This window comes from Phoca vitulina, unplaced genomic scaffold (genome assembly GCF_004348235.1).
Source record: "Phoca vitulina isolate PV1807 unplaced genomic scaffold, GSC_HSeal_1.0 scaffold40, whole genome shotgun sequence".
NCBI classification, from domain to species: domain Eukaryota; kingdom Metazoa; phylum Chordata; class Mammalia; order Carnivora; family Phocidae; genus Phoca; species Phoca vitulina.
The window spans coordinates 8,454,116-8,478,148 of NW_022589743.1; the positions used below are offsets into that span (position 1 = coordinate 8,454,116).

General features: G+C 39.3%; 3 protein-coding genes across 12 annotated transcripts in view; 2 read left to right on the forward strand and 1 right to left on the reverse strand.

The window, feature by feature from the left end:
• TOM1L1 (target of myb1 like 1 membrane trafficking protein) overlaps positions 1-13,996 on the forward strand; it is a 76,731-nt gene extending 62,735 nt beyond the window's left edge. For 6 of the 7 annotated variants that reach the window (XM_032429260.1, XM_032429261.1, XM_032429263.1 and 3 more), the window contains 5 exons: positions 7,125-7,176; positions 9,073-9,175; positions 9,638-9,719; positions 13,163-13,227; positions 13,781-13,996. In XM_032429260.1, coding sequence (XP_032285151.1) covers positions 7,125-7,176; positions 9,073-9,175; positions 9,638-9,719; positions 13,163-13,226 — 301 coding nt within the window. In that variant the 3' untranslated portion in view covers position 13,227; positions 13,781-13,996. Of the gene's footprint in view, positions 1-7,124; positions 7,177-9,072; positions 9,176-9,637; positions 9,720-13,162; positions 13,228-13,780 lie in introns of those variants that run through there. The other variant, XR_004302358.1, reaches the window with a different exon arrangement.
• A 136-nt stretch (positions 13,997-14,132) lies between these two features.
• LOC116647720 (cytochrome c oxidase assembly protein COX11, mitochondrial) lies at positions 14,133-23,402 on the reverse strand. Its single transcript, XM_032429270.1, has 4 exons — positions 22,956-23,402; positions 19,663-19,818; positions 16,082-16,207; positions 14,133-15,450 (listed from the first exon to the last, which is right to left on the reverse strand). The coding sequence occupies exons 1-4, from the start codon at positions 23,316-23,318 to the stop codon at positions 15,268-15,270; spliced, it is 828 nt and encodes a 275-aa protein (XP_032285161.1). The 5' UTR covers positions 23,319-23,402; the 3' UTR covers positions 14,133-15,267.
• Positions 23,401-24,033, forward strand: part of STXBP4 (syntaxin binding protein 4) — a 222,109-nt gene continuing 221,476 nt past the window's right edge. For 2 of the 4 annotated variants that reach the window (XM_032429269.1, XM_032429266.1), the window contains exon 1: positions 23,402-23,481. The gene's annotated coding sequence lies outside the window, so the exon portion shown is untranslated. Of the gene's footprint in view, positions 23,482-24,033 lie in introns of all 4 variants that reach the window. The other 2 variants (XM_032429268.1, XM_032429267.1) reach the window with 2 other exon arrangements.

The window sequence follows — 24,033 nt, forward strand, 5'->3', positions numbered from 1 at the left end:
TTACATCTCAGGCTGATTTCGTGGGTGTTCAGAGTGGTCTGGTAGATATCCAGCTCAATTCCGGGGATCAGTTGGAATAGGATCCCCTAGTCCTCCGCCATCTTTTTCCCAGAAAAAAAAAATACCTTTTTGAAAAGAGGACTCAGGAAGTTGACTTAACTTGGACAAATCCAAAGCAAAACATCAGAACTTTTGCTTCTCCATTTTCCTATGAATTTCTCTTAATCCTTGACCACCAGCACCAGCTCCCGTACCACCTTCTGCTCAAGAACCCAAGGAAGTTTGCGTTTCTGGACTCTGAAGTAAGAAATTGACCTGTTTTGTGTCTTAAATTCCACCTATGAGTGAGGTCATATGATAATTGTTTTTCTTTCATTGACTTATTTTGCTTAGCATAATACCCTCTAGTTCCTCCCACATCTTTGCAAATGGCAAGTTTTCAATTTTTTGATGGCTGAGTAGTATTCCATTGTGTATATATATATGTGGCACATATTCTATATCCATTCATCTGTCAAGGGACGTTTGGGCTCTTTCCATAGTTTGACTATTGCGGACATTGCTGCTGTAAACATTGGGGTGCATATGCCCCTTCTTTTCACTTCATCTATATCTTTGGGGTAAATACCCAGTAGTGCAATTGCTAGATCATAGGGTAGCTTTATTTTCAACTTTTTTTTTTTTTTTTTTTAAAGATTTTATTTATTTATTTGACAGAGAGAGAGGCAGCGAGAGAGGGAACACAAGCAAGGGGAGTGTGAGAGGGAGAAGCAGGCTTCCCGCGGAGCAGGGAGCCCGACGTGGGGCTCGATCCCAGGACCCTGGGATCAGACCTGAGCCGAAGGCAGACGCTTAACGACTGAGCCACCCAGGCGCCCCTATTTTCAACTTTTTGAGGAACCTCCATACTGTTTTCCAGGCCTGCACCACCCTGCATTCCCACCAACAATATAAGAGGGTTCCCCTTTCTCCGCATCCTCACCAACATCTGTCATTCCCTGACTTGTTAATTTTAGCCATTCTGACTGGTGTGAGGTGGTGTTTCATTGTGGTTTTGAGTTGTATTTCGCTGATGCCGAGTGATGTTGAGCATTTTTTCATGTGTCTGTTGGCCATTTTTATGTTTTCTTTGGAGAAATGTCTATTCATGTCTTCTGCTTATTTCTTGATTGGATTATTTGTTCTTTGGGTGTTGAGTTTGATACATTCTTTATATATTTTGGATACTAGCCCTTTATCTGATAAGACATTTGCAAATACCTCTCCCATTCTGTTGATTGTCTTTTGGTTTTGTTGACTAGTTCCTTTGCTGTGCAAAAGCATTTTATGTTGATGAAGTCTCAGTAGTTCATTTTTGCCTTTGTTTCCCTTGCGTTTGGGGACATGTCTAGACAGAAGTTGCTGCTGCCAAGGTCACAGAGGTTGCTGCCTGTGTTGTCTAGGATTTTGATGGATTCCTGTCTCACATTTAGGTCTTTCAACCATTTTAAGTCTATTTTTGTGTGTGGTGTAAGGAAATGGTCCAGTTTCATGCTTCTGCATGTGGCTATCCAATTTTCCCAACACCATTTGTTGAAGAGACTGTCTTTGTTTCATTGGATATTCTTTTCTGCTTTTTCAAAGATTGGTTAACCATAGAGTTGAGGATCCATTTCTGGGTTCTCTCTTCTGTTCCATTGATCTATATGTCTGTTTTTGTGCCAGTACCATATTGTCTTGATGATTACAGCTTTGTAATAGAGCTTGGAAGTCCGGAATTGTGATACCACCAGCCTTGGTTTTCTTTTTCAACATTCCTTTGGCTATTCAGGGTCTTTTCTGGTTCCATACAAATTTTAGGATTATTTGTTCCATTTCTTTGAAAAAAGTTGATGGTATTTTGATAAGTATTGCATTGAATGTATAGATTGCTCTAGGTAGCATAGACATTTTCACAATATTTATTCTTCCAATCCATGAGCATGGAACGTTTTTCCATTTCTTTGTGTCTTCCTCAATTTCTTTCATGACTGTTCTGAGTATAGATCCTTTGCCTTTTTGGTTAGGTTTATTCCTAGGCATCTTACGGTTTTTGGTGCAATTGTAAATGGGATCAACTCCTTAATTTCTCTTTCCTCTCATTGTTAGTGTATAGAATGCGACTGATTTCTGTGCATTGATTTTGTACCCTGCCACTTCTCTGGATTCCTGTTCTAGCAATTTTGGGGTAGAGTCTTTTAGGTTTTCCACATAAAGTATCATGTCATCTGCGAAGAGTGAGAGTTTGACTTCCTCTTTGCCGATTTGGATGCTTTTTATTTCTTTTTGTGGTGTGTTTACTGAGGCTAGGACTGCCAGTATCGTGTTGAACAACAGTGGTGATAGTGGACATCCCTGCCATGTTCCTGACCTTAGAGGGAAAGCTCTCAGTTTTTCCCCATTGAGAATATTTTCTGTGGGCTTTTCATCTATGGCTTTTATGATATTGAGGTATGTACCCTCTATCCCTATACTTTGAGGAATTTTAATCAAGAAAGGATACTGTAGTTTGTCAGATGCTTTTTCTGCATCTATTGAGAGTATCATATTGTTCTTGTCCTTTCTTTTATTAATATAGTGTATCACATTGATGTGCATATGTTGAACCACCCTTGCATCCCAGGAATAAATCCCACTTGGTTGTGGTGAATAATCCTTTTAAAGTACCGTTGGATCCTATTGGCTAGTATCTTGGTGAGAATTTTTACATCCATATTCATCAGAGATATTGGTCTGTAATTCTCCTTTTTGATGGGGTCTTTGTCTGGTTTGGGGATCAAGGTAATGCTGGCCTCATAAGAAAGAGTTTGGATATTTTCCTTCCATTTCTGTTTTTTGTACAGCTTCAGAAGAATGGTTATTAATTGTTGTTTAAACGTTTGGTAGAATTCCCCCTGGGAAGCCATCAGGCCCTGGGCTCTTGGAAGATTTTTTATCACTGCTTCCATTTCCTTGCTGGTTATGGGTCTGTTCAGGTTTTCTATTTCTTCCTGTTTCAGTTTTGGTAGTTTATATGTCTCTAAGAATGCATCCATTTCTTCCAGATTACCTAATTTGTTGATATACAGTTGCTCATAAAATATTCTTATAATTGTATTTCCTTGGTGTTGGTCATGATCTCTCCTTTTTCATTCAGGATTTTATTCATTTGGGTCCTTCTTTTTTCTTTTTGATGAGTCTGGCCAGGAGTTTATCAATCTTATTAATTCTTTCAAAGAATGAGCTCCTAGTTTTGTTGATCTTTTCTACTGTTCTTTTGGTTTCCATTTCACTGATTTCTGCTCTAATCTTTATTATCTCTCTTCTGCTGGGTTTAGGCTTTATTTGCTGTTCTTTCTCTAACTCCTTTAGGTGTAAAGCTAGGTTGTGTATTTGAGACCTCTCATGTTTCTCAAGAAAGGCTTGTAGTGCTATATACTTCCTTCTTAGGAGTACCTTTGCTGCATCCCAAAGGTTTTAAACATTTGTGTTTTCATTTTCATTTGTTTCCATGAATTTTTTTAATTCTTTAATTTCCTGGTTGACCCATTCATTCTTTAGTAGGATGCTCTTTAGCCTCCATGTATTTGAGTTCTTTCCAAATTTCCTCATGTGATTGAGTTCCAGTTTCAAAGCATTGTAGTCCAAAAATATGCAGGGAATGATCCCAGTCTTTTGGTACCAGTTCAGACTTGATATTTGACCCTAGTATGTGATCTCTTCTGGAGAATGTACCATGTGCACTTGAGAAGAACGTTTATCCTCCTGCTTTAGGATGGAATGCTCTGAATATATCTGTGAAGTCCATCTGGCCCAATGTGTCATTTACAGCCCTTGTTTCAAGATGAAACCAGAGAGGGAGACAAACCATAAGAGAGTCTTAAATCATAGGAAACAAACCAAGGGTTGTTGGAGGGGCGGAGGGTTGGGGAATGGGGTAAATGGGTGATGGACATTGGGAAGGGTATGTGTTGTAATGAGCACTGGGTATAAGACTGATGAATCACAGACCTCTACCCCTGAAACAAGTAATACATTATATGTTAATTAAAAAATAAGTAAAAAATAAAAAAATAAATATTAAAAAAAAAATAAAGCCCTTGCTCCCTTGCTGATCTTCTGTTTAGATGATCTGTCCATTGCAGTGAGTGGAGTGTTAAAGTCCCCTACTATTATTGTATTATTATCAATGTGTTTCTTTAATTTTGTTATTAATTAGTTTATATAATTGGCTGCTCCCATGTTAAGGGCATAAATATTTACAATTGGTAGATCTTCTTGTTGGATAGACCCTTTAATTATGATACAGTGTCCTTCCTTATCTCTTAGTATGGTCTTTGGTTTAAAATCTAATTTGTCTGATATAAGGATTGCCACCCCAGGTTTCTTTTGATGTCCATTCGCACGATAGATGGTTTTCCACCCCCTCACTTTCAATCTGGAGGTGTCTTTGGGTCTAAAATAAGTCTCTTGCAGACAGCATATTGATGGGTCTTGTTTTTTTATCCAGTCTGATAGCCTGTGTCTTTTGACTGGGGCATTTAGCAACTATTGAAAGATACGAATTTAGTGCCATTGTATTACCGTAAAGTCACTGTTTCTGTATATTGTCTCTGTTTCTCTCTGGTCTATGATACTTTTGGGCTCTCTCTGCTTAAAGGATCTCCTTTAATATTTCTTTAAATTTTTTTTTTTAAAGATTTTATTTATTTGAGAGAGCACGCGAGAGAGAGAGAGAGAGCATGAGCATGAGCAGGGAGGGGAGGGGCAGAGGAAGAAGGAGAAGCTGACTCCCCACTAAACAGGGAGCCCAATGTGGGACTCGATCCCAGCACAAAGGCAGACGCTTAACCAACTGAGCCACCCAGGCGCCCCTCTCCTTTAATATTTCTTGCAGGGCTGGTTTAGTGATCACAGATTCTTTCAGTTTCTGTTTGTCCTGGAAGCTCTTTATCTCTCCTTCTATTCTGAATGACAGCCATGCTGGATAAAGTATTCTTGGCTGCATATTTTTCTCATTTTACACCTTGATTCCGAGACCACACACACTGTGCCACCTAGGATTCTGCCCCACTTCGCCATCTGAGTGCCTTTCAGGCTGGGATGTCCCTCACTGGAGCAGACTTCTAAAAGTTCCGATTTTGCACTCCACTGCTCTATCACTTTCGGGTAGCTGGCTTACGGAGGCTCCCTCCCCCGCCAGTTTATCTTCCGATATATCACCTCAGATTCACTTCTCTGCACCTACCTTGTAGAAAGTGGCCGCTTTTCTATTTGTAGAGTTGCAGCTGTTTTTTTTCTTAGAGCTCCAGTTGAGTTCGCAGGTGTTCAGAATGATGTGATAGTTATCTAGCTGAATTCCTTGGACCAGACAAAACTAAGGTCTCCTACTCCTCTGCCATCTTGGACTCCTCTGCTGCCTATTTCCTCTGTCATCCCCATTTTGCTATGGAGCTCATTCTGTAACTTTTTTAAAAGTTCAGTTATTGTATTTTCGACTATTTGGCTCTTCTTTGTATCTTATTTTTCTTTGAAACAGCTTTTTATTTTTCCATTTTTTCCCATGAGTGTTCACAGTTGCTTATTGAAGCACTTTTATAATAGCTGCTTTAAAATCCGAGATAATTTTAACATCTGTGTCCTCTTGATACCGACTTCTGTTGATTGCCTTTTCTTTTTGCCTGTTGAAATTTTTCCAGTTCTTCACATGCCTAGTAATTTTGGATTGTATCCTGGGCATTTTTAATGTTAGGATACACTTGCTCATATTTAAATCCTGTTGAGGATGGTGCTGTTTTTGATTTTCGAAGGCAAACAACCTCCTTAGGTTCATACCTCAGCTTCAGACTGCCGCCTTTGTGCTAGATTTGGTAATATGGAGGTCACTGGTTCCAAAGTAGTTACATTTTCAAAGCCTTTGTGGTGCTATTCCGATCTGTCTTCGTGTGTGCCACCCTGAGGTCTGGATGGTTGTGTGTTTAGTTCTCAATATCTTTTGCATCCCAGAGGCAATCAAATCCACAGAGGATCAGATCCACAGAGGCACAGATCAAGGAGTGAGCTCAGGATTTCATAAACAACTTTAAGGTTTTTCTTAATTTCCTCCTCTTTGTGATTTCTCTGGTGCTTTACTTTTCTAGGATTTGCCTTTTTGGTTCTCCAGTCAGAAAGCTGCAGATTCAGTTACCCTACTATATGCCATGCATTTCCTTGACTGTACATGTGTCTGGGACCAAGTAGTGGGACAGAAAAGACAAAACAAAACAAGACTGGGTTTGCGCTGTCTTCTGGGATCACAGTTATACTTGTTGGAGAGAAAGGGTCCCTTCAGATGAATAAACTTCTACAGGTCCCTGTTACTTCTACTGTCACTGCAGCCACTTTGGGATTGCCTCAGGTTTAGAGGGCAAGAGAACAGAAAGAAAAAGAAAAAAGGGGAAAACCTCTATCTTCTTTTTAGAGCATTAGGATTTCTGTCTCCTCCTTGAGTGAGAACAAAAGGGCTTCTCCTAGAACCTTCTGTCTTCACTGCCTACTCTTGGGTTTTAGGCTGCATTGCATTCAGGTTCAGGTATACAGGAGGGGCAAAAAAAAAAAAAAGGTAAGTTCACAGTGATTTGGTGATATTCAAATTTCAGTCGTCTTCCCAGCTATCCTGTAACTATTCACTTTTCAGCCCTCAAATATTTGCTCCATGCATCCTGTCCAGGTTTTGTAGTTGCCCTCAGTGGGAAAGACGGGGCAAAGTGTGTGTGTTCTATCTTATATAAAACCAGGGCCCTTCCCACCTCCTTCCTAACCTCTACTCTGGATTCCTTCTCATCCTTCAGGAAATGATGGGGTGGTAGCTACTCTGATGGAAAAATTGATGGCTTGTTCTCACTAGTATATTATGTATACTTCAGGATCTCAGGGCTACCACTGCCAAGGGATAGTGCTTTGTCTTTATTCTCTTTGGTATTTGGGTATCAAAAGCTGGTGGGCACTGAAACCAGATGGGAGTTGTTATATAAAGTTAATATTCCATTGCAGTCTGAAGGTACATTTTAGATTTTGTTTGCAGGAAGTCATCTTTTTGCTTTTGTGCTCTCACTGTAGGGTAATCATGCTGTCTTATACTCTCCTAGGTTTGCCCAAAGGACCAGCCAGAACATCACCTCAAGTCCTACATATGAAAGTGTAAGTAATGAAACCCTTCCCAGGCAGCACACCCAATCAGCAGATTATCATGGCTGAGAAGGAATTCCTGGTCATTGAATCTCATGTTCTGTTCAATGTTTTGTTACATGTCCTATAACGTGTTGATACAGCCCTTGTTAGGACCTCTCTTTATCTTCTTTTTAGTCTTTCAAAATAGAGAAGTTGAATCTTACTTCTGTTAGAAAAATGGTCACGGATCAAAATTCCTTTAGTGTAAATAGTAGCTGTCTCCTCTTCTTCCCTTCCATCCTTTTTGACAGACTTCATACAGGCTCTCATTCCTCCCACTGTGCTGGTTTGGCTCTTGTCATGGTCTCCAGTGACCTCCATTATTACTAAATCTAGTACTGCAATTTTCAGTCCTCTTTTTACCTGATTTATCAGCAGCAGGTGACAGAATCACTCACTTCCTCCTTTTTCGCACATGTGACTTTCAGACACCACTCACTTTTGTTTTCTCAATTCCACTTCTCTAGCTCCTTTGCTGGCCCCCACTCCTCTACTGGCCTTCTAGTGTTGCAGACCCGAGGGCTTAGGCTTCAGACTTTTCTTTCCACATTCATTCTTCTAGTCTTTTGGTCTCTTATCTTAAAGTACCATTCAGACTCTGACAACTTAAAATTGGTATCTCCAGCCCAAACCCCTTCTCTAAACTCAGAACTCACAAATTCACTGTCCGAGTAATCTCTTTTTGCATTCTTCCCAGTCCTGGCTCTCTACCTGCTTTTCCTGCAGGCTTCCCCACCTCAGTAAAGGACCCCTCCACTCTTCCAGTTGCTTAAGTCAAAACCTTGGAAAACAGTGCTTGACCTCTACCTTTTCACCTTTTCCCTTCACAGCATACGCATTATCTAGCCACTTCTCACAGATGGATATTGCAGTGGCCTCCTCAGGTTACCCTGCTTGAGCTTTCACCTCGCTGTCCACTCCCATCCCCATCATACAATCTATTCTCAAACCAGAGCAGTCTCAGAGGAAGAAGAAGAAAAAAAAAAGTCATACATCACCTAACTGCTCTAAACCCACCTATGATTTTCTTCTGTTTTACTTTGTAAACACCTGAAATGCTGATCTGACCTCTCCCATTACCTCTCTAACCTCACCTCTCTTCCTTGGCTCACTCTACTCCAGCCATCCTGGTCTCCTCTGCTTCGGAGATGACCTTGTGTCCCCTCGGGTAGTCACAGCACCCACCTTAGTCAGGGCTGTGCTCAAATGTCTCTAATGGTGAGGCATTCCCTGACCACCATCACAGCAATAACCCACCCCATCTATCCCAGCCTTTCTTCTCCCTGTTACCCTATTTTTATGTTTTGTTTTGTTTTTAAGAGTACTTGTTATCGGACATCTGTTTACATCTGTTGATTGTCTGCTTCAAGTGTGCAGGGATTTGGCCTATTTTATTTATAGTGCCAGGCGTCTAGTAGGTGCCCAGGACATATTTGTGAAATGAATGAGGAAGTTTACAAGAAGAAAGATATTCCCATTAATCTTTATCAGTCCTGATTCAATGCCATCACTTTATGCCTTTCTGTAGAGTTAAAGATTTATTTGCCTTTTTGAGGCTGCGATTTTTTAGCCAATGGGAAACAACAGAATCTAGACTGAGCCATATATTTGTTTTTTTGGTTTTTTTTTAAAACAACATGTTAATTTTACATTTTATATAGGAAATGAGGTACAATGGGCATGGAACCAGAGAGAAAAGTAGTTATAAATGGTTATTACCTAAAAAATAATAGTTCATAATTTCTAATTCCAATTGGGAGTATATGGTTCTTGGAATAGTGCCACTTAGAAGCCTAGGAATCTAAATAACAAAAGAAAAGCTTAATGTAGAATGTTTATTTGAACACTGTGCTCTACTTTCTTCAGTTTCCAGAATATTCAAATTCAGTACTACAGCCAGTTAGTCTGCAGAACATTCCGGCAACACTGTCAAGCCAGAGACTGCCTTCCTTGCCCAGCAATCATCCAGGTACTTGAGACCTGTTACTTGCATTGAGTAAGGAAACTGGTGAGAATACAGGAGTCTGCCAGAGATTTACTTCTGATTGAAAATAGTTATATAGGAAGAATGAGGACTTCATGTCCTTTTTTAAGCTCCATGAAGTAAATTCATGGCATAGAGATACCATTACGACTGACGTTAGATTATAAAAATGCTTGTGTTGTGCTGAATGTTGTATTTGGGATGCTGAGGTAAATGAATCTTTAGCTGAAGTTTGGAAGTCCTTTTGTTATATATAGATTTGTTGCATGTGGGAGTAGCATTAGAATACCAGTTGTATTTATTTCTGGTTGTCAAGGTTTCTTAGGGTCTTATGTTTGAAGTCTGAATCATAAAGAGAATATTAATTGTGCATGTGTTCTTGAAAAGCACAATGTGTGTTTACTGCTTGGGGTTTTTTTTCTTTCTTTTTTTTTTTTTTGCCTAAAGCAATGACAAAGAATGATCTCCAGCCACCCAGTTACTACAAGGTAATGGAGTTTGATCCCTTAGCTCCTGCTGTCGCTACAGAGTAAGTCATTTACAAAATGATTAATTTACTTTTCGTCTTGGTTTCCTTTGGTAACAGAGCTAACAGGGCTTGGTTATACATTTAATTTTGTTTAGGTCTTGGCAGAAATTGATGACCTTATTAAAAATGACTTAGGTTTTATGGAGGCTGTTGCTCTTAATGGTCTTATTGTGCTCGGCTTTATGACTAAAAAATAAAAATGCTGGGGGCTGCACATTAAGAAATAACCAGAGCCATCACGTACATTAACGGGTTCCACGCAGATGCCTTGGGAGAAAGTCAGGTTCTCTCCAGCTTGAGAAGGGCACTATATTCACTGATTGGTGACATAAGTAATACCACGTTGATGGATTATTTTAACTGTTCTTTAACTACTAATCACAAAAAAAACCACTTGTTTTTAGTCTTCACTCTATGTCAACTTAAAATGGATTAATAAAGCATTAGTGTAAACATGTCTTCTTAACTTGAAGTCCTTAGAGTATTATTTTATGATTTCATATTGGTCAAGTGTATATATTTATGCAATAGTAGGCTAATTAGAGCTTTAATATACTTTGACGATTACCCCCAGAATTGTTAAAAAGGATTAAAGCAATTTTATAGAAACCATTGTTGGGAAACTGGCAGCCTTTAGGCAGTATCTTACTTACAGCTGTGTTTTGTTTGACCTATCTGGAATTTAAACCGTGCATTTAAAAATAAATTGCCAAAAATAAAAAACTGGGATATTGTAAAAAAAAATATCTGGAGTTCTGGATTCCTTTGATACTGTGGCAATGCCAGGCCTGCATTTTTATATACTAGCACTACATTAGGACTTAGTAGTAGCTGCCTCATTAAGACGAGGTATGCTCTGCAGTTCACCAGGCCCCAACTGGCCCTTTGTCCATTTATTTGATTGGCCCAGCATGTGTTAAGCATTTGAGGTTTTGACCCGTGATTTTAAACCACTAATATAGTGATCCATTTTGGAATAATTTATGAATTTTAACAGACTTAGAGGAGTTCATTAAATATTTTTTCCTAATGTAGGCCTGCAAAATTTCCCTAGGTTATTCTGCTTGATAAAGTATCACTGAATATATTAGTGGCTTAAGGAATTAGAAATCAAATAGCATCCAAAGAGGAAGTAGGAGTTTATTATATTCCAGTTAATTAGGAAATTATAAGTAGATATGACAGTGCAACAGATATGAGACGTGAGAGAGAGAAGCTGGAGAGGTGGAGCTTTGGAATTCTCTACCATTGTGGTTCTTTCTGAGGGGGGTAGGGTGTCTCATTCCTTTGAAATTCACCTTAAGAACTTCTCCCTAAGGAAAACCACAAAGTCTTGTAGAAAAAGTTCTGGAATTTTCACATCACTGGTTGTCCATGAACCCTAGGTTAAGAATTTCTGTTCTAGTAGGATGAGTACAATATTTTTGAAGTTGTATACATATATGTACACACGATTCATTTGGCATCCTTGAACATTACGTGCCAAGGACAATGACTGGTGCCTAATTTATAATGCTGAACAAGAGACAGGACGTCCTCCCCATCCTCATGGAGGTTGTATCTAGTGTGGAAGAAGAAATCATGGGGAAGCTGGGCTCAGTCTGTTAAGTGTCCAGCTCTTTTTTTTTTAAAGATTTTTTTATTTATTCATTCGAGACACAGAGAGAGAGAGAGAGAACGAGAACATGAGCAGGGGGAGAAGCAGGCTCCCCGCTGAGCAGGGAGACCGATGAGGGGCTTGATCCCAGGACCCTGGCATCGTGACCTGAGCTGAAGGCAGACGCTTAACCATCTGAGCCACCCAGGCGCCCCAGCATCCAACTCTTGATCTCAGTTCAGGTCTTGATCTCAGGGTAGGGTCATTAGTTCAAAGTCCATGCTGGGCATGGAGCCTACTCAAAAAAAAAAAGGAAAAAGAAATCAGATGAACATGCATTTAGTTTGTGTTAATGGTATGAAAGAACATGGTGACTTGAAAGTTTATAACAGGAAGAACTAATTTAAATGAGGGCTAGAGAAAGCTTAAGGAAGTGACATTAAGGTTGAGACCTGCAATTATTAGGTGACAAGTTTGGGAATCAGTGTTGTAGACCCAGGGAACAATGGGTACAAAGACTCTAAGTAGAGAGAGTTTGGACATATTCAAGGAAATGGAACAGCCAAAGCCAAGAGCAAAGAGAGCAATAGGGAGCCTATTATTAGCAGATGTGGAAATAGCAATTTGGAAACCAGAAGAAGGGGGTGCACAACTGGGATGAACTAGCAGACATGACAACTGAAAACTAATTAAGTAGAAGGAAATCCTTGGTGTAAAAGCTGTTTTGCTAGATTGATGGGGACAGAAGCCAGATTTTAGTGTGTTAACAGGAGAGAAGTAGGGATGATCGGTATAGATGATACTAGAAACTTCCACATGAAGGGATGGTGGAAAGTGGCTTGGTAGCTAGAGGTTACTGAGATGATCACTCCAAGTAGACACGGGATTGAGGACTGCCTTGTTTTAGAAAATGAGAGATGCTGGATCATCTGTGAATGCTGACCGGTAGGATATAATAGGGAGGCCAGAGGTTCAAAAACAGGGAGGACTAAGTGAGTAACATGCTTGAGAAGCCAGGTGTAGGTAGGATCACAGAAGCAGATGGTGGTATAGATGGAGAGAGACTTGAAGATTCGGTGATAGGGAGATGAGAAAGTTTCCATACCAAGGCATTTAATTTACCTATTAGTGAGGTTTCTGACCAAGAGTGTAAGAGGAGGGGAACCGGCGATTTAAGGAGTCAAAGAAGTTGAAATAGTTTTGTGGGAACACATTAAAATTTCTGGACCATCTTGGGGCCTTGTGACATTGGTGAACATGGCTTCAACCTGCTATGATTTTTTTGTAAGATTTTTTTCCCCAGCCATGCTCTGCTGTACTGTATCAATGTTGTATTTGTAGGTTTAGATGTTTTCTTAGCTACAGGCCATGTAAGACATATATGAAGAACTGCATGATGCCATAAAAAATTACTATAAATGAGGTACAGAGATGACAATTATAAGCTGAAGGGGGCTCAGGAATTTCGACTGTAATAACATAGGTTATTAAAAGGTAGAATGTTAGTACTTTTAAATGTTTAGAAACCTGGAAAAACTGAACAATTTTTTTTTTTTTTTGTAAAGCAGAAAGCAAACTGTCCATATTTGAGCCACATTTTTCATTAAGTCACAAGTAAAATGAATTGGTTATATGAGATACATATTTATAAGATGCATTGGAATTACATTAGGCTCTAAAAAAGCTATAATGTAAGCTTCAAGGGCAGAGATCTGATTTTATTCACTGATATAACCTGAATACCCAAAATGGCACCAGAGTTTTAGTTAAGGTGTTGGTAGTTAAAAGCCAAAATAGTACTTTGATTTATAGTAACCTTTTTGCCATGATGGTTTGTTTGTTTCAGAGCTGTTTATGAAGAAATTGATGTTCATCACCAGAAAGGAGCTCCAAGTCATAGTGACTGTTGAGGTAGACTTCCAAGTTATACAACTTACATTCCCCATTCTATAGAATTTCAGTGTAATTGTCACTTTCTGTTTTTATCATTTACATTTTATAATGGCACTTGAGTGAAATCTTAGTACAAAAGTTTCTCCTAATCATCAAATTGTAATCTTTGTGAGCTTGTTAGCTAAAAATAATGAACCTTTGGAATGTAGAAGTTGGTTTATGGTATAGAAATATTAATGCTAACAAAAATAATGATCAATAGAAACTTCTTAGCACTGAAATAGACATTTATCTTTTACGTATAGTTAATACCTATTAACTGGTAAAACCCACTCATTGCTCATCCCAATAGGCCTGGATTCTTCCTATTTGCTGTATTAGTCATCCTGTTTTATTTACTAATGAATGCATGGCCACCAGTAACCCATTAACCTTATTTATTCCCCTCATATCTGCCCCCGTGGAAGTAGTACATTCCCACCTTTCTGCATTAGCTTGTGACTCTCTAGTTATCTAGGAATGGGGGAAGAAAAGGAAAGAATGCAGGGTGGCTATATTCTCTTTATTCTAGGTGAAAGTGGATGACCAGCTCACTAACTACATTAGAGGTGCCAACTCTCTAAAATGTAGACCCTGTGCAGCTTTGAGGCCCGGAAGACAAGACCTACCAGCACATCAGAAGCTTGGTGGAACATTTCTCCTCAGCAATAATGAAGTTTCACAGAAGAGTAACAGTTCCAGAGGAACATTTACGCTTCCAGACCACAGTTTAAACTTTATCTCAAAAGAACCTGGGTTAACATATATTCATTTAAAACTTCAGAAGAAAAATCCATTGTACTGAGGCCAAGTAGTTTAATGATAGCATCTTAGGTTTCACAGGGCTTCCTACCTTTAGAAAAGAAATCCTCACACAGCTGTGATAAGAGTAGATGAAGATTTTTATTACAAAATAATTATGAAGACTATTGAGTGCCTTCATTTAACTAAGTTGAATGTAAAAGTCAATTTGTACTTTTTTATAAATAATACTTGTTTAGAATTAGAATTATAACTTGTAAAAGCCTTCATGATTTATATTTCAGGTACCCTGAAGAGGTCACTGGACTGTTTATTAAAGTTGCCTTGAAATATGATTCTTTATAATACTAGATTATCTTTTTTCTCCCCTTTTTACTGTAATATTTCTATTTGGAACAAACACTACTGGAAAACATTCAGAATAAATTGTGCATTCATGTCATAAATTACAATGACAAATTACTATTAAAACAATACTTTTTTTTTTTTTTTTTTTTTTTTTTACAGAGTTCATTCATAGAACTTCTGATGTGAGTCTTCACAATTCCACACTTACATTTTAACATTCAGGGACTTGAACTATCATAGGAAATGCTATAATCCTACTAAACATTTGTGCATTTTATTTCATTTTCATGATGCCAAAATTTCAGAATATAAAATAGCCCTAGAGCCTAAAGGAAAAATACTCAAATCTGAAGTCAGAATGTAATCTCTCTCTGGGCAAGCTGTTAGGGTTAAGTGATTCTTCTTCCATTTTGAGCTTTTAAAGTAGTGACTATCCACAGTAAAAGAAAGTAGTAAGCAACTATTTTAGAAATAATAAAAATGGGCAGAAGTTATGACCTGGAGCCTAAAACAGATAACCCTGGGAATAATAAAAATACTCACTGCTACACGTATGAAGGGCTACTAATCTGTAAGGGGAGCAAACAGAATTAAACTGAACCATCAAGTCCATGCCTACATATTTAAGAAACAGCAGTTTCTTTTATTATTACTTATCAATATTACTTTTAATATTACTTATATTACTCTATGGTTTTGAACAGTCATATGTTCTAAATAGGCATGTGGATTCCTTATGACAGAAACCGTTCAATTTTAAGTAGGGTAAATTAGTTGGGGAAAAAAAACAGCATTAAATATTTAAAATAGCTTCACATTACTGTAGAATATTTCTCCCCTGAGAAGACAAGATACAGATACATGATTTTTCAAAAATCACAAATCTGAAGCAAGACTTAGGTGCTGACTTCAATTATAGCCTGGAACCGGCAACTGCTGCCCCTCCTTTGCTTCAAAAAAAGTATAAGAAAGAGTGATGAGATCAACATTCACCATTCTTGGATCTTCAGCAAATTCAGGATCAATGTAGAAAAACACTGGCATATCTACTTCCTCTTGTGGATTAAGCCTTTGTTCCTCAAAACAGAAGCACTAGAAGTTATAAAAAGGTATTTGTTTAGTTTCTATTAGAATAGAAATAATGGTCCATTTCTTAGCTTTAGTAAGCATACTACAATTAAATATTATAAAAAAATTTAACTATAATCTAAGTTCTGTGACAGAATAACAACATTTGATTTTTGCTTTGAGACTCAATGGGCTCCCCCTGCTCAACAGGGAGTCTGCTTCTCCCTCTGCCCCTCCCCTCCACTTGTGAGCGTGCACATGTGCTCTCTCTCTCTCACTCATAAAATCTTAAAAAATTAAAAAAAAAAAAAATTGAGACTCAACAAATTTTTTGGGGGGGGGGGAAGAGGCAGATGGAGAGTGGGGGAGGGAATCTGAAGCAGACTCCCAGCTGAGCACCGAGCCCACTGCCAGGCTTGATCCCATGACCCTGAGATCATGACCTGAACCAAAATCAAGACTCCAACGCTTAACCGACTAAGCCACCCAGGCACCCTGTTCCTCTTCTAATTTTAAAAGGAGATACCCATTTGGTTCATCTGTTCTAAGCAATGGAAGAAAAGTTTAATGTTTAGAAGAAATGCATTTTCAGAAATTGGCTTCTACTAAACACTGCAGTAAGTTTAGTACTAAAGTTTGCATATTTAAGCTGTACCTGTATTTTATTGAAATACTGTCCAGCTTCAAATGGTACAACATTGTACGTAGAAATTCCAATTACTGGTTTGTCTGTAGGATTCTTAGCTTTATAAAACGCCAGTGCAGTCTCTCCTGGCACTACCTGTTTTAAGGAAATATACATTATCAATACTTATAATCTCACAGCACCTCCTTTCTCTACTAAATTAGTCATATTATTTTATCTAATCAGACCACAATACTTTATCTAAACTAATACTGAGGGTCAGCAAAATAAATTGTGAATACTACCCATGAATATCTGGTTTTCAAATTTTACTTGCATGTATCAGTGGAACCAGTGCTCTATTCATAATTAATTGTGGACTGTCCTTTTGCATATCTGAAGTCTTCAAGCAATAATCTGCAAATTAAATTATTTAAAATGTTCAAGGAGAGCCAAGCCTATCACAGCCCAAGTCTGACTCCTAAACACTTTACCTAAATATCCTATGACTGACAAAGATTCTTTTTAAGAGGTTACCAACTAGAGTAAATTAAACTTATAACCAGAACAAAACTGACTGAATAGAACTTTTACTTGACCAAAAAGCACGAATACTCTTTTTGAGAGAACACATTTTTTAAAACTTGCAAAGCTTTAAAAAAAAATAGATTTCCAAAAGATTCTGTTATTTGTACCAATTCAGCCACTTTTATCTTGTACAGTACTATGTGATTAGAATATTAAAAATCATAACCTATAAAACCCTCAATCATTGAAGAGATTCAGTAATGTTTACTAACCTGGGGTGGGGGGGGACACCAACATTTATAAGGGTTTTCCAACAAGGGTCATAATGAAGCTTTTCTGGCTATTCCTCAGCTCATGAAATAATTTCAATTAAATCTTCTAGGATTCCAGTTAGTCAAGATTTTAGGAAACTTCTAAGGTGTATCTTTTCTGAAGTTGAACACGACTATTTAATATGATTACTTCAAAGCTTCTCAGTTTTCTTTTTTTTTGAGACAGGGATATTTTTTATCTAAATCCGTAAACTACTTTTCATTGTAACCAATGATTTTAAACTTTCCCCCCTTATCTATACCTGAGGGAAATCAACTACATAGCATCAGAGAGTGAATTCTTAATATGACTCTAATAAGAACAGATGCCATTTTCCATTGTTCCAAACTGACTTTTACTACAGTATCATATAACTTGAAGTATACTGTTACATTAGGTATAGGGCACTGTCAAAAGTAGTCTGTGAGACAGCGAATATCATCCTCAATGGGGAAAAGCTGAGAGCCTTTCCCTTAAGATCAGGAACACGTCAAGGATGCCCACTCTCGCCACTAGTGTTCAACATAGTTCTAGAAGTCCTAGCAACAGCAATCAGACAACAAAAAGAAATAAAAGGTATTCAAATTGGCAAAAAAGAAGTCAAACTCTCTTTTCTCAGATGACATGATACTTTATGTGGAAAACCGAAAAGACTCCACCCCCAAATTACTAGAACTCATACAGCAATTCAGTAATGCTGCACAGAAATCAGTTGCTTTCTTATACACTAACAATGCAACTGTAGAAAGAGAAATTAGAGAAACGATTCCATTTACAATAGCACCAAAAACCGTAAGATACCTCGGAATAAACCTAACCAAGGAGGTAAAGGATCTATACTCTAGGAACTACAGAACACTCATGAAAGAAATTGAAGAAGACACAAAAAGATGGAAAAACATTCCATGCTCATGGATCAGAAGAACAAACATTGTTAAAATGTCTATGCTACCCAGAGCAATCTATACCTTCACAATGCCATCCTGATCAAAATTCCAATGACATTTTTCAAAGTGCTGGGACAAACAATCCTAAAAAATTTGTATGGAATCAGAAAAGACCCCAAATCGCCAAGGAAATGTTGAAAAAGAAAAACAAAGCTGGGGGCATCACGTTGCCCGATTTCAAGCTATATTACAAAGCAGTGATCACCAAGACAGCATGGTACTGGCACAAAAACAGACATATAGACCAATGGAACAGAATAGAGAGCCCAGATATGGACCCTCAACTCTCTGGTCAAATAATCTTAGACAAAGCAGGAAAAAATATGCAATGGAAGAAAGACAGTCTCTTCAATAAATGGTGCTGGGGAAATCGGACAGCCACATGCAGAAGAATGAAACTCGACCATTCTCTAACGCCATACACAATGATAAACTCAAAATGGATGAAAGACCTCAATGTGAGACAGGAATCCATCAAAATCCTAGAGGAGAACATAGGCAGTAACTTCTTTGACATCGGCCACAGCAACTTCTTCCAAGATACATCTCCAAAGGCTAGTGAAACAAAAGCAAAAATGAACTTTTGGGATTTCATCAAGATAAAAAGCTTCTGCACAGCAAAGGAAACCATCAACAAAACAAAGAGGCAACCCATGGAATGGGAGAAGATATTTGCACGTGACACTACAGATAAAGGGCTGGTATCCAAGATCTATAAAGAACTTCTCAAACTCAACACCCAAAAAACAAATAATCAAGTCAAAAAATGGGCAGAAGACATGAACAGACACTTCTCCGAACAAGACATACAAATGGCTAACAGACACATGAAAAAATGTTCATCATCATTAGCCATCAGGGAAATTCAAATCAAAACCACACTGAGATACCACCGTACACCAGTTAGAATGGCAAAAATTGACAAGGCAAGAAACAACAAATGTTGGAGAGGTTGTGGAGAAGGGGGAATCCTCTTACACTGTTGGTGGGAATGCAAGTTGGTACAGCCACTTTGGAAAACTGTGGAGGTGCCTCAAAAAATTAAAAATAGAGCTACCCTATGACCCAGCAATTGCACTCCTGGGTATTTACCCCAAAGACACAGATGTAGTGAAAAGAAGGGCCATATGCACCCCAATGTTCATAGCAGCAATGTCTGCAATAGCCAAACTGTGGAAAGAGCCGAGATGCCCTTCAACAGATGAATGGATAAAGAAGATGTGGTCCATATATACAATGGAATATTACTCAGCCATCAGAAAGGATGAATACCCAACTTTTACATCAACATGGATGGGACTGGAGGAGATTATGCTAAGTGAAATAAGTCAAGTAGAGAAAGTCAATTATCATATGGTTTCACTTATTTGTGGAACATAAGGAATAGCATGGAGGACATTAGGAGAAGGAAGTGAAAAATGAAGGGGGAGAATCGGAGGGAGAGATGAACCATGAGAGACTATGGACTCTGAGAAACAAATTGAGGGTTTTAGAGGGGAGGAGAGTGGGGGGATGGGTTAGCCCGGTGATGGGTTTTAAGGAGGGCACGTAGTGCATGGAGCACTGGGTGTTATACGAAAACAATGAATCGTGGATCACTACATTGAAGAAAACTAATGATGTATTTTATGGTGACATAACATAATAAAATAAAATTTAAAAAAGTAGTCTGTGAGAATAAAAGAATTACATTAATGGAGTCTTAGTATTTTGAGATTAAGTTTACATGAGTGTTTCCTAAATTGTGAAACAGGTTAAGTGATGAAAGAAAGTAATTTTTACAATGAAAAAAATAATCTTTTAATAACTACTTTAGTCACTTACATATATTTCTGTTTGCTGCGGTCTAAAATTCCACTGGAGACTTGCATGCACATCTGCATTAAAGGTGACTTTAATAATTCGATCCTTAACAGGCACCATGTTTTCAATCTGGTCTGATGCATGACCTGCTACTGCTGATCCTCCAAGACCAGTAGTCTAGGTATTAAAGATATTAAGAATATTACAGGATAATGTGTCAAACAATACTTTCAGGTGATGATTTATTGGATAAAAACAAATTTTAAAAACAATTTAATAATCTAGTAGAAGCCCAGTTTATATACTGTCACTGACCACTTCTTATTAATGTGTCAATGGCTTGACCACCTTTGGGGTGTCAAGGGCCTATATTTATTAGAATCACTTATATTTTTTCAGTAATCACTTGGTTATTGGACATAGTAAAAAATGAGTCATTTGAGAGAAAACAGACTCCTTACTGATAATATACAGCTCAGAATTTTACCTTAACTTTCCATTAAACATATTTCTACTTATTGTCAGTGTTTCATATATACTATTAGTCATTAATAGAAGTAAAACTTACCCACGACCCTATCATTTCAATGAAACTAATTCCATTATCCACAGTCCTGTCTGATCCTTTTCCATATCATAACTTTTATAGCATAGATTAGTTTGTAGTTTCACTTCTGTACTCTGCTTTTTTCAAGCATCAACAGTATTTTTCCATGTTGGTAAATGTTTTTTTAACTTTTTTTCTGTACTTCGTATAGTACAGCTTTTATAAATATAATTGGTTAATCAGAAAAACTGATCCCTTTGGCACATGAATCAATCACAAGACATCAGAGTCATCTGTGTCTGACATTTCTTGCCTATCTTCATTGCCACTAATTATCTCCTTATCATCAGAGATGTTTAAAAAAAATCCTTACTTCCAGGGTCATCATTCTTCTGATGCTTGAGGTTGCCAGAATTCTGGTCTCCGGATAATTAATCTGTTACTATACTAGGAAAAAAATACCAAATTTGAGGCTAGGGGAAGACTCCCAGCAAAATGTAGTATTACTGTCTTCCACGTATTACACAAGTCAACTAACTGCACTCAACTGCCATGCAACATTACTGAATTACATTATAAACCTAAAAGCTGCTAGGGGAAGATTTTATCCTTGTTTAATAAGTATATTTTCTGCCCAAAAGAGCTATAATGCTTACGTTTTAAGATATAACTCCGAAGAATTTGAGTCACTTGAATAAAGATTCCTTAATGTATTCTGACAGGCAGTCTTTGAATATAGATTCTTCAAATTTGCAAATTTGATAGAAAACTTAAGAACAGAAAAGGGCAATGAGAATATGTCCTGGGCTCTAGTATAGTTCTGCCACTAACTAGCTCCAAGAACTGAATAAATCTTACTTTTAGGGGGCTACACTTTCCATACTCAAAAAAATGTGAGGTCACTGTATTAAACTGTTTATATAATTCTTATTTTTGGTTCTAAAGTTCTGTGATTCCAAAAGTGAAAGGCTCCTTTGGGAATGTCACTATGTAACATCTAACTTGATTTAAGTTTAGGATTACAAATTACAATTTTTATTATCTTGCCCTGCATTTGCACACACATGCACAAAATACTGTCATTCACTTCAGTGTGAAACAGGGTTTCTCAACTTTGCCACTAATGGCATTTCGGTTTGGATAATTCTTTGGGTTTTTCTGGATTTTTCTTTTTTTTTGGTGGGGAGAGGGGGAATGTCTGTCCTGTGCAGGGGCATCCCTAGCCTCTACCCACTAGGACATCAGTAGCACCCTCCCTGCTCACCTCCCAGGTTGTGACAACCAAAGATGTCTTCAGACATTGCTAAATACTCCCTGAAGAATAAAACTGACCCCTTCTCCCCTCATGGTTTGCGGAGATTTATACTTGGTAATTTTGGATTCAGTTTTGTTTATGATTTAACCAACTGCTAGTTTGGGGATTCCTACTAGGTCCAGACTGCCCTCTGATGAAAACTAATTCACATTCTATATTCATCCTCCCAAATCCAGCTACTGAATACCCCATAAATGCTAATATTAGGAGACTGCAAAGTCCTTTTGACTTATGCTGTTTTAGTCATTATGGAAAATAATGGCAAGTTAATCCCCAAAAGGAGAGAAGTAAGCCAGGCATTAGCAGTACTGGCAGTTAACCAGTGATTCCCAAACTTTGCTACACACTGGGATCACCTGAGGAATCTTTAAAAAATTACAAATGCCTGACTCCCACTCGGAGTAATTTAATTGGTTAGGGATGTGACCTGGGTGTCAGGATTTTTCAAAGCTCTCCAGATGTTTCCCCCTCACAACAAAGTTGGGAGAACCACTCTCAAACACTTAGTGAATGAAGTGAATATAGCTCTCACTTATGTTTCTTAAACAAATTCCTGGCCCCTTCCCAGACCTAATCAGAATCTCTGGGGTGAGGGAGCCCTAACATGTTTATTAAAGCAACTCCACTAGTAAACCTAATGCCTAGCCAAAGCAGCAAACTACTACTTATTAAGGAGAATAGATGTGAAATACGTAAAGTCTGCCATTGTTTATGGTTCTCAAATACTAGTCTGCATCAAAATCATCTAGGGGACTTACTAAAACACAGATTGCTGGGCCCCTCCCCCAGAGTTTCTGAATCAATAGCTCTGGAGCTTGACCCAACAACATACACTAGTTCCCACGTGATGTGCCGGTGGTTCTCCGTGGGACCACACTCGAAGAACCTCATTAGGGTTTCTGATCTAAAAAGGGCCCTGGGTAAGCAGATTACACTTATGTATTAACAGTGGAGGGAAGCCCCAAACGCCTAACTCATGCCTCTTTCTATGGATTAAAAGTACTCCCGGTTTAAGCCCAATTTACAAGCATACTCCCATTTTTCCAGGGTTAACCTTCGCACATAAACCATACATGGCTCACAGAAGGAATGCACTAATGTAATTTATATTTCAGAAGCGAACACGTGTGTGAGCAGCCAAAGGGTAAGGCAGATTGCTTGGAGAGCAAAGTATAGGCTGCGGACGTTTTCGGTGGTGTAGCTCAGAGATACGGCATTCCACTCTGCAGTGTGGTCGGTATAAGCACGACTGCTACAGGGGCTTGGGTTCTTAGCTCTACCACTAACAACTTCTGGTAAGCTTGGGCAAGTACTTTTTAAAGCCTGTTTCCTCTCTGGTAGCCAACCTCAGACCCTTCAACACGACACGGAGGAGCGATCGCTATCCAGGGACCTGTCCTGCACCTCCGCCCCTCCTGATGACACCGCCCAGGAGGCAGCACCGGCCCCTACCTGGCAATAAATCCGATAAAGGGGCACGGCGGCGTAGGACGCCCCCAGCATGCCCACGGCGGCCGCGGCCACGTACGTGAGGACCGTCTTGTTCCGACGCCGCCAGTCTTCCTCCTGCGCGCGTGTGAAAGGGTTCGTGCTCTTCGGCCGCCTTGGCGGCTGCAGGGCCAACTCCCGGCCAGGGTTCGGGCACCTCCATGTCCCAAGCCGCCTCTGCCCCCTTACAGCACTTCCTGTCCCACTCCTTCCCGGCCTGAGACACGGCTCTACCCTCTCGGCAACCCTGGTCGGGGACCCGGGGTGGCTCCAGCGCCAGCCACAGAAAACAACGCGCCTCCATGCCGGACGCCAGAGCCCCCCCATAGCCCCGGGAGAGAGCTCCCGCCGTCAGGGACGAGAGGACAGGTCTCGCGAGGCTGGCCAGTCTCGCGACAACTGGGAGGAGCTTGCCGCTGCTCCGGCTACAGGGCTCCTCAAGTGGCGGCGCTTGCAGTCGGGCTACGGAGGCCGGGTTGCCAGATTACGGGTAAGTTCGCGTTTTGCTTCATGACTGTTCCTCCCACTTTGCTTCCCTCCAGTGCCTATTCAAAGTTACTTTTAGGGAAACGCCATGCGCTCCGCGGGATGGAAACACATCATCATTTGAGCTTCTGTCCCTGGTCTTCCTAAACCCACTCCACCACCCTTTGTCTCGACCTAGCGGCCCTCAGCCTCCCGCCGCTGCTTACTGCCCTGGACCTGAGCTCAGGGATCACCTCTTCCAGGAAGCCTGCCTGTGTTCACCACAGCGCACAACAACACTCACGCGTCTGCATTTTCTCAGCCGCTGGGAATCGCCTTCCACTTCTCTGATGCCCCTTAACCATTTGTCCAGTTAAAATGACCAGTTCTGGAGCAGAGAGACGTTGTCAAACGAGTTTGTCCAGAGAAGAGTGACCAAGACGTGAAGATGCTTTAAGAAAGGATTGAATGAAATGGGGATGTTCATCTTGGAAAAGAACCCTGTGGGGGATGTAATACCTTTCTGCGCTTGACCCACAGGACAAAGTAGGACCTGAGGGGATCAGACGGCACAGCC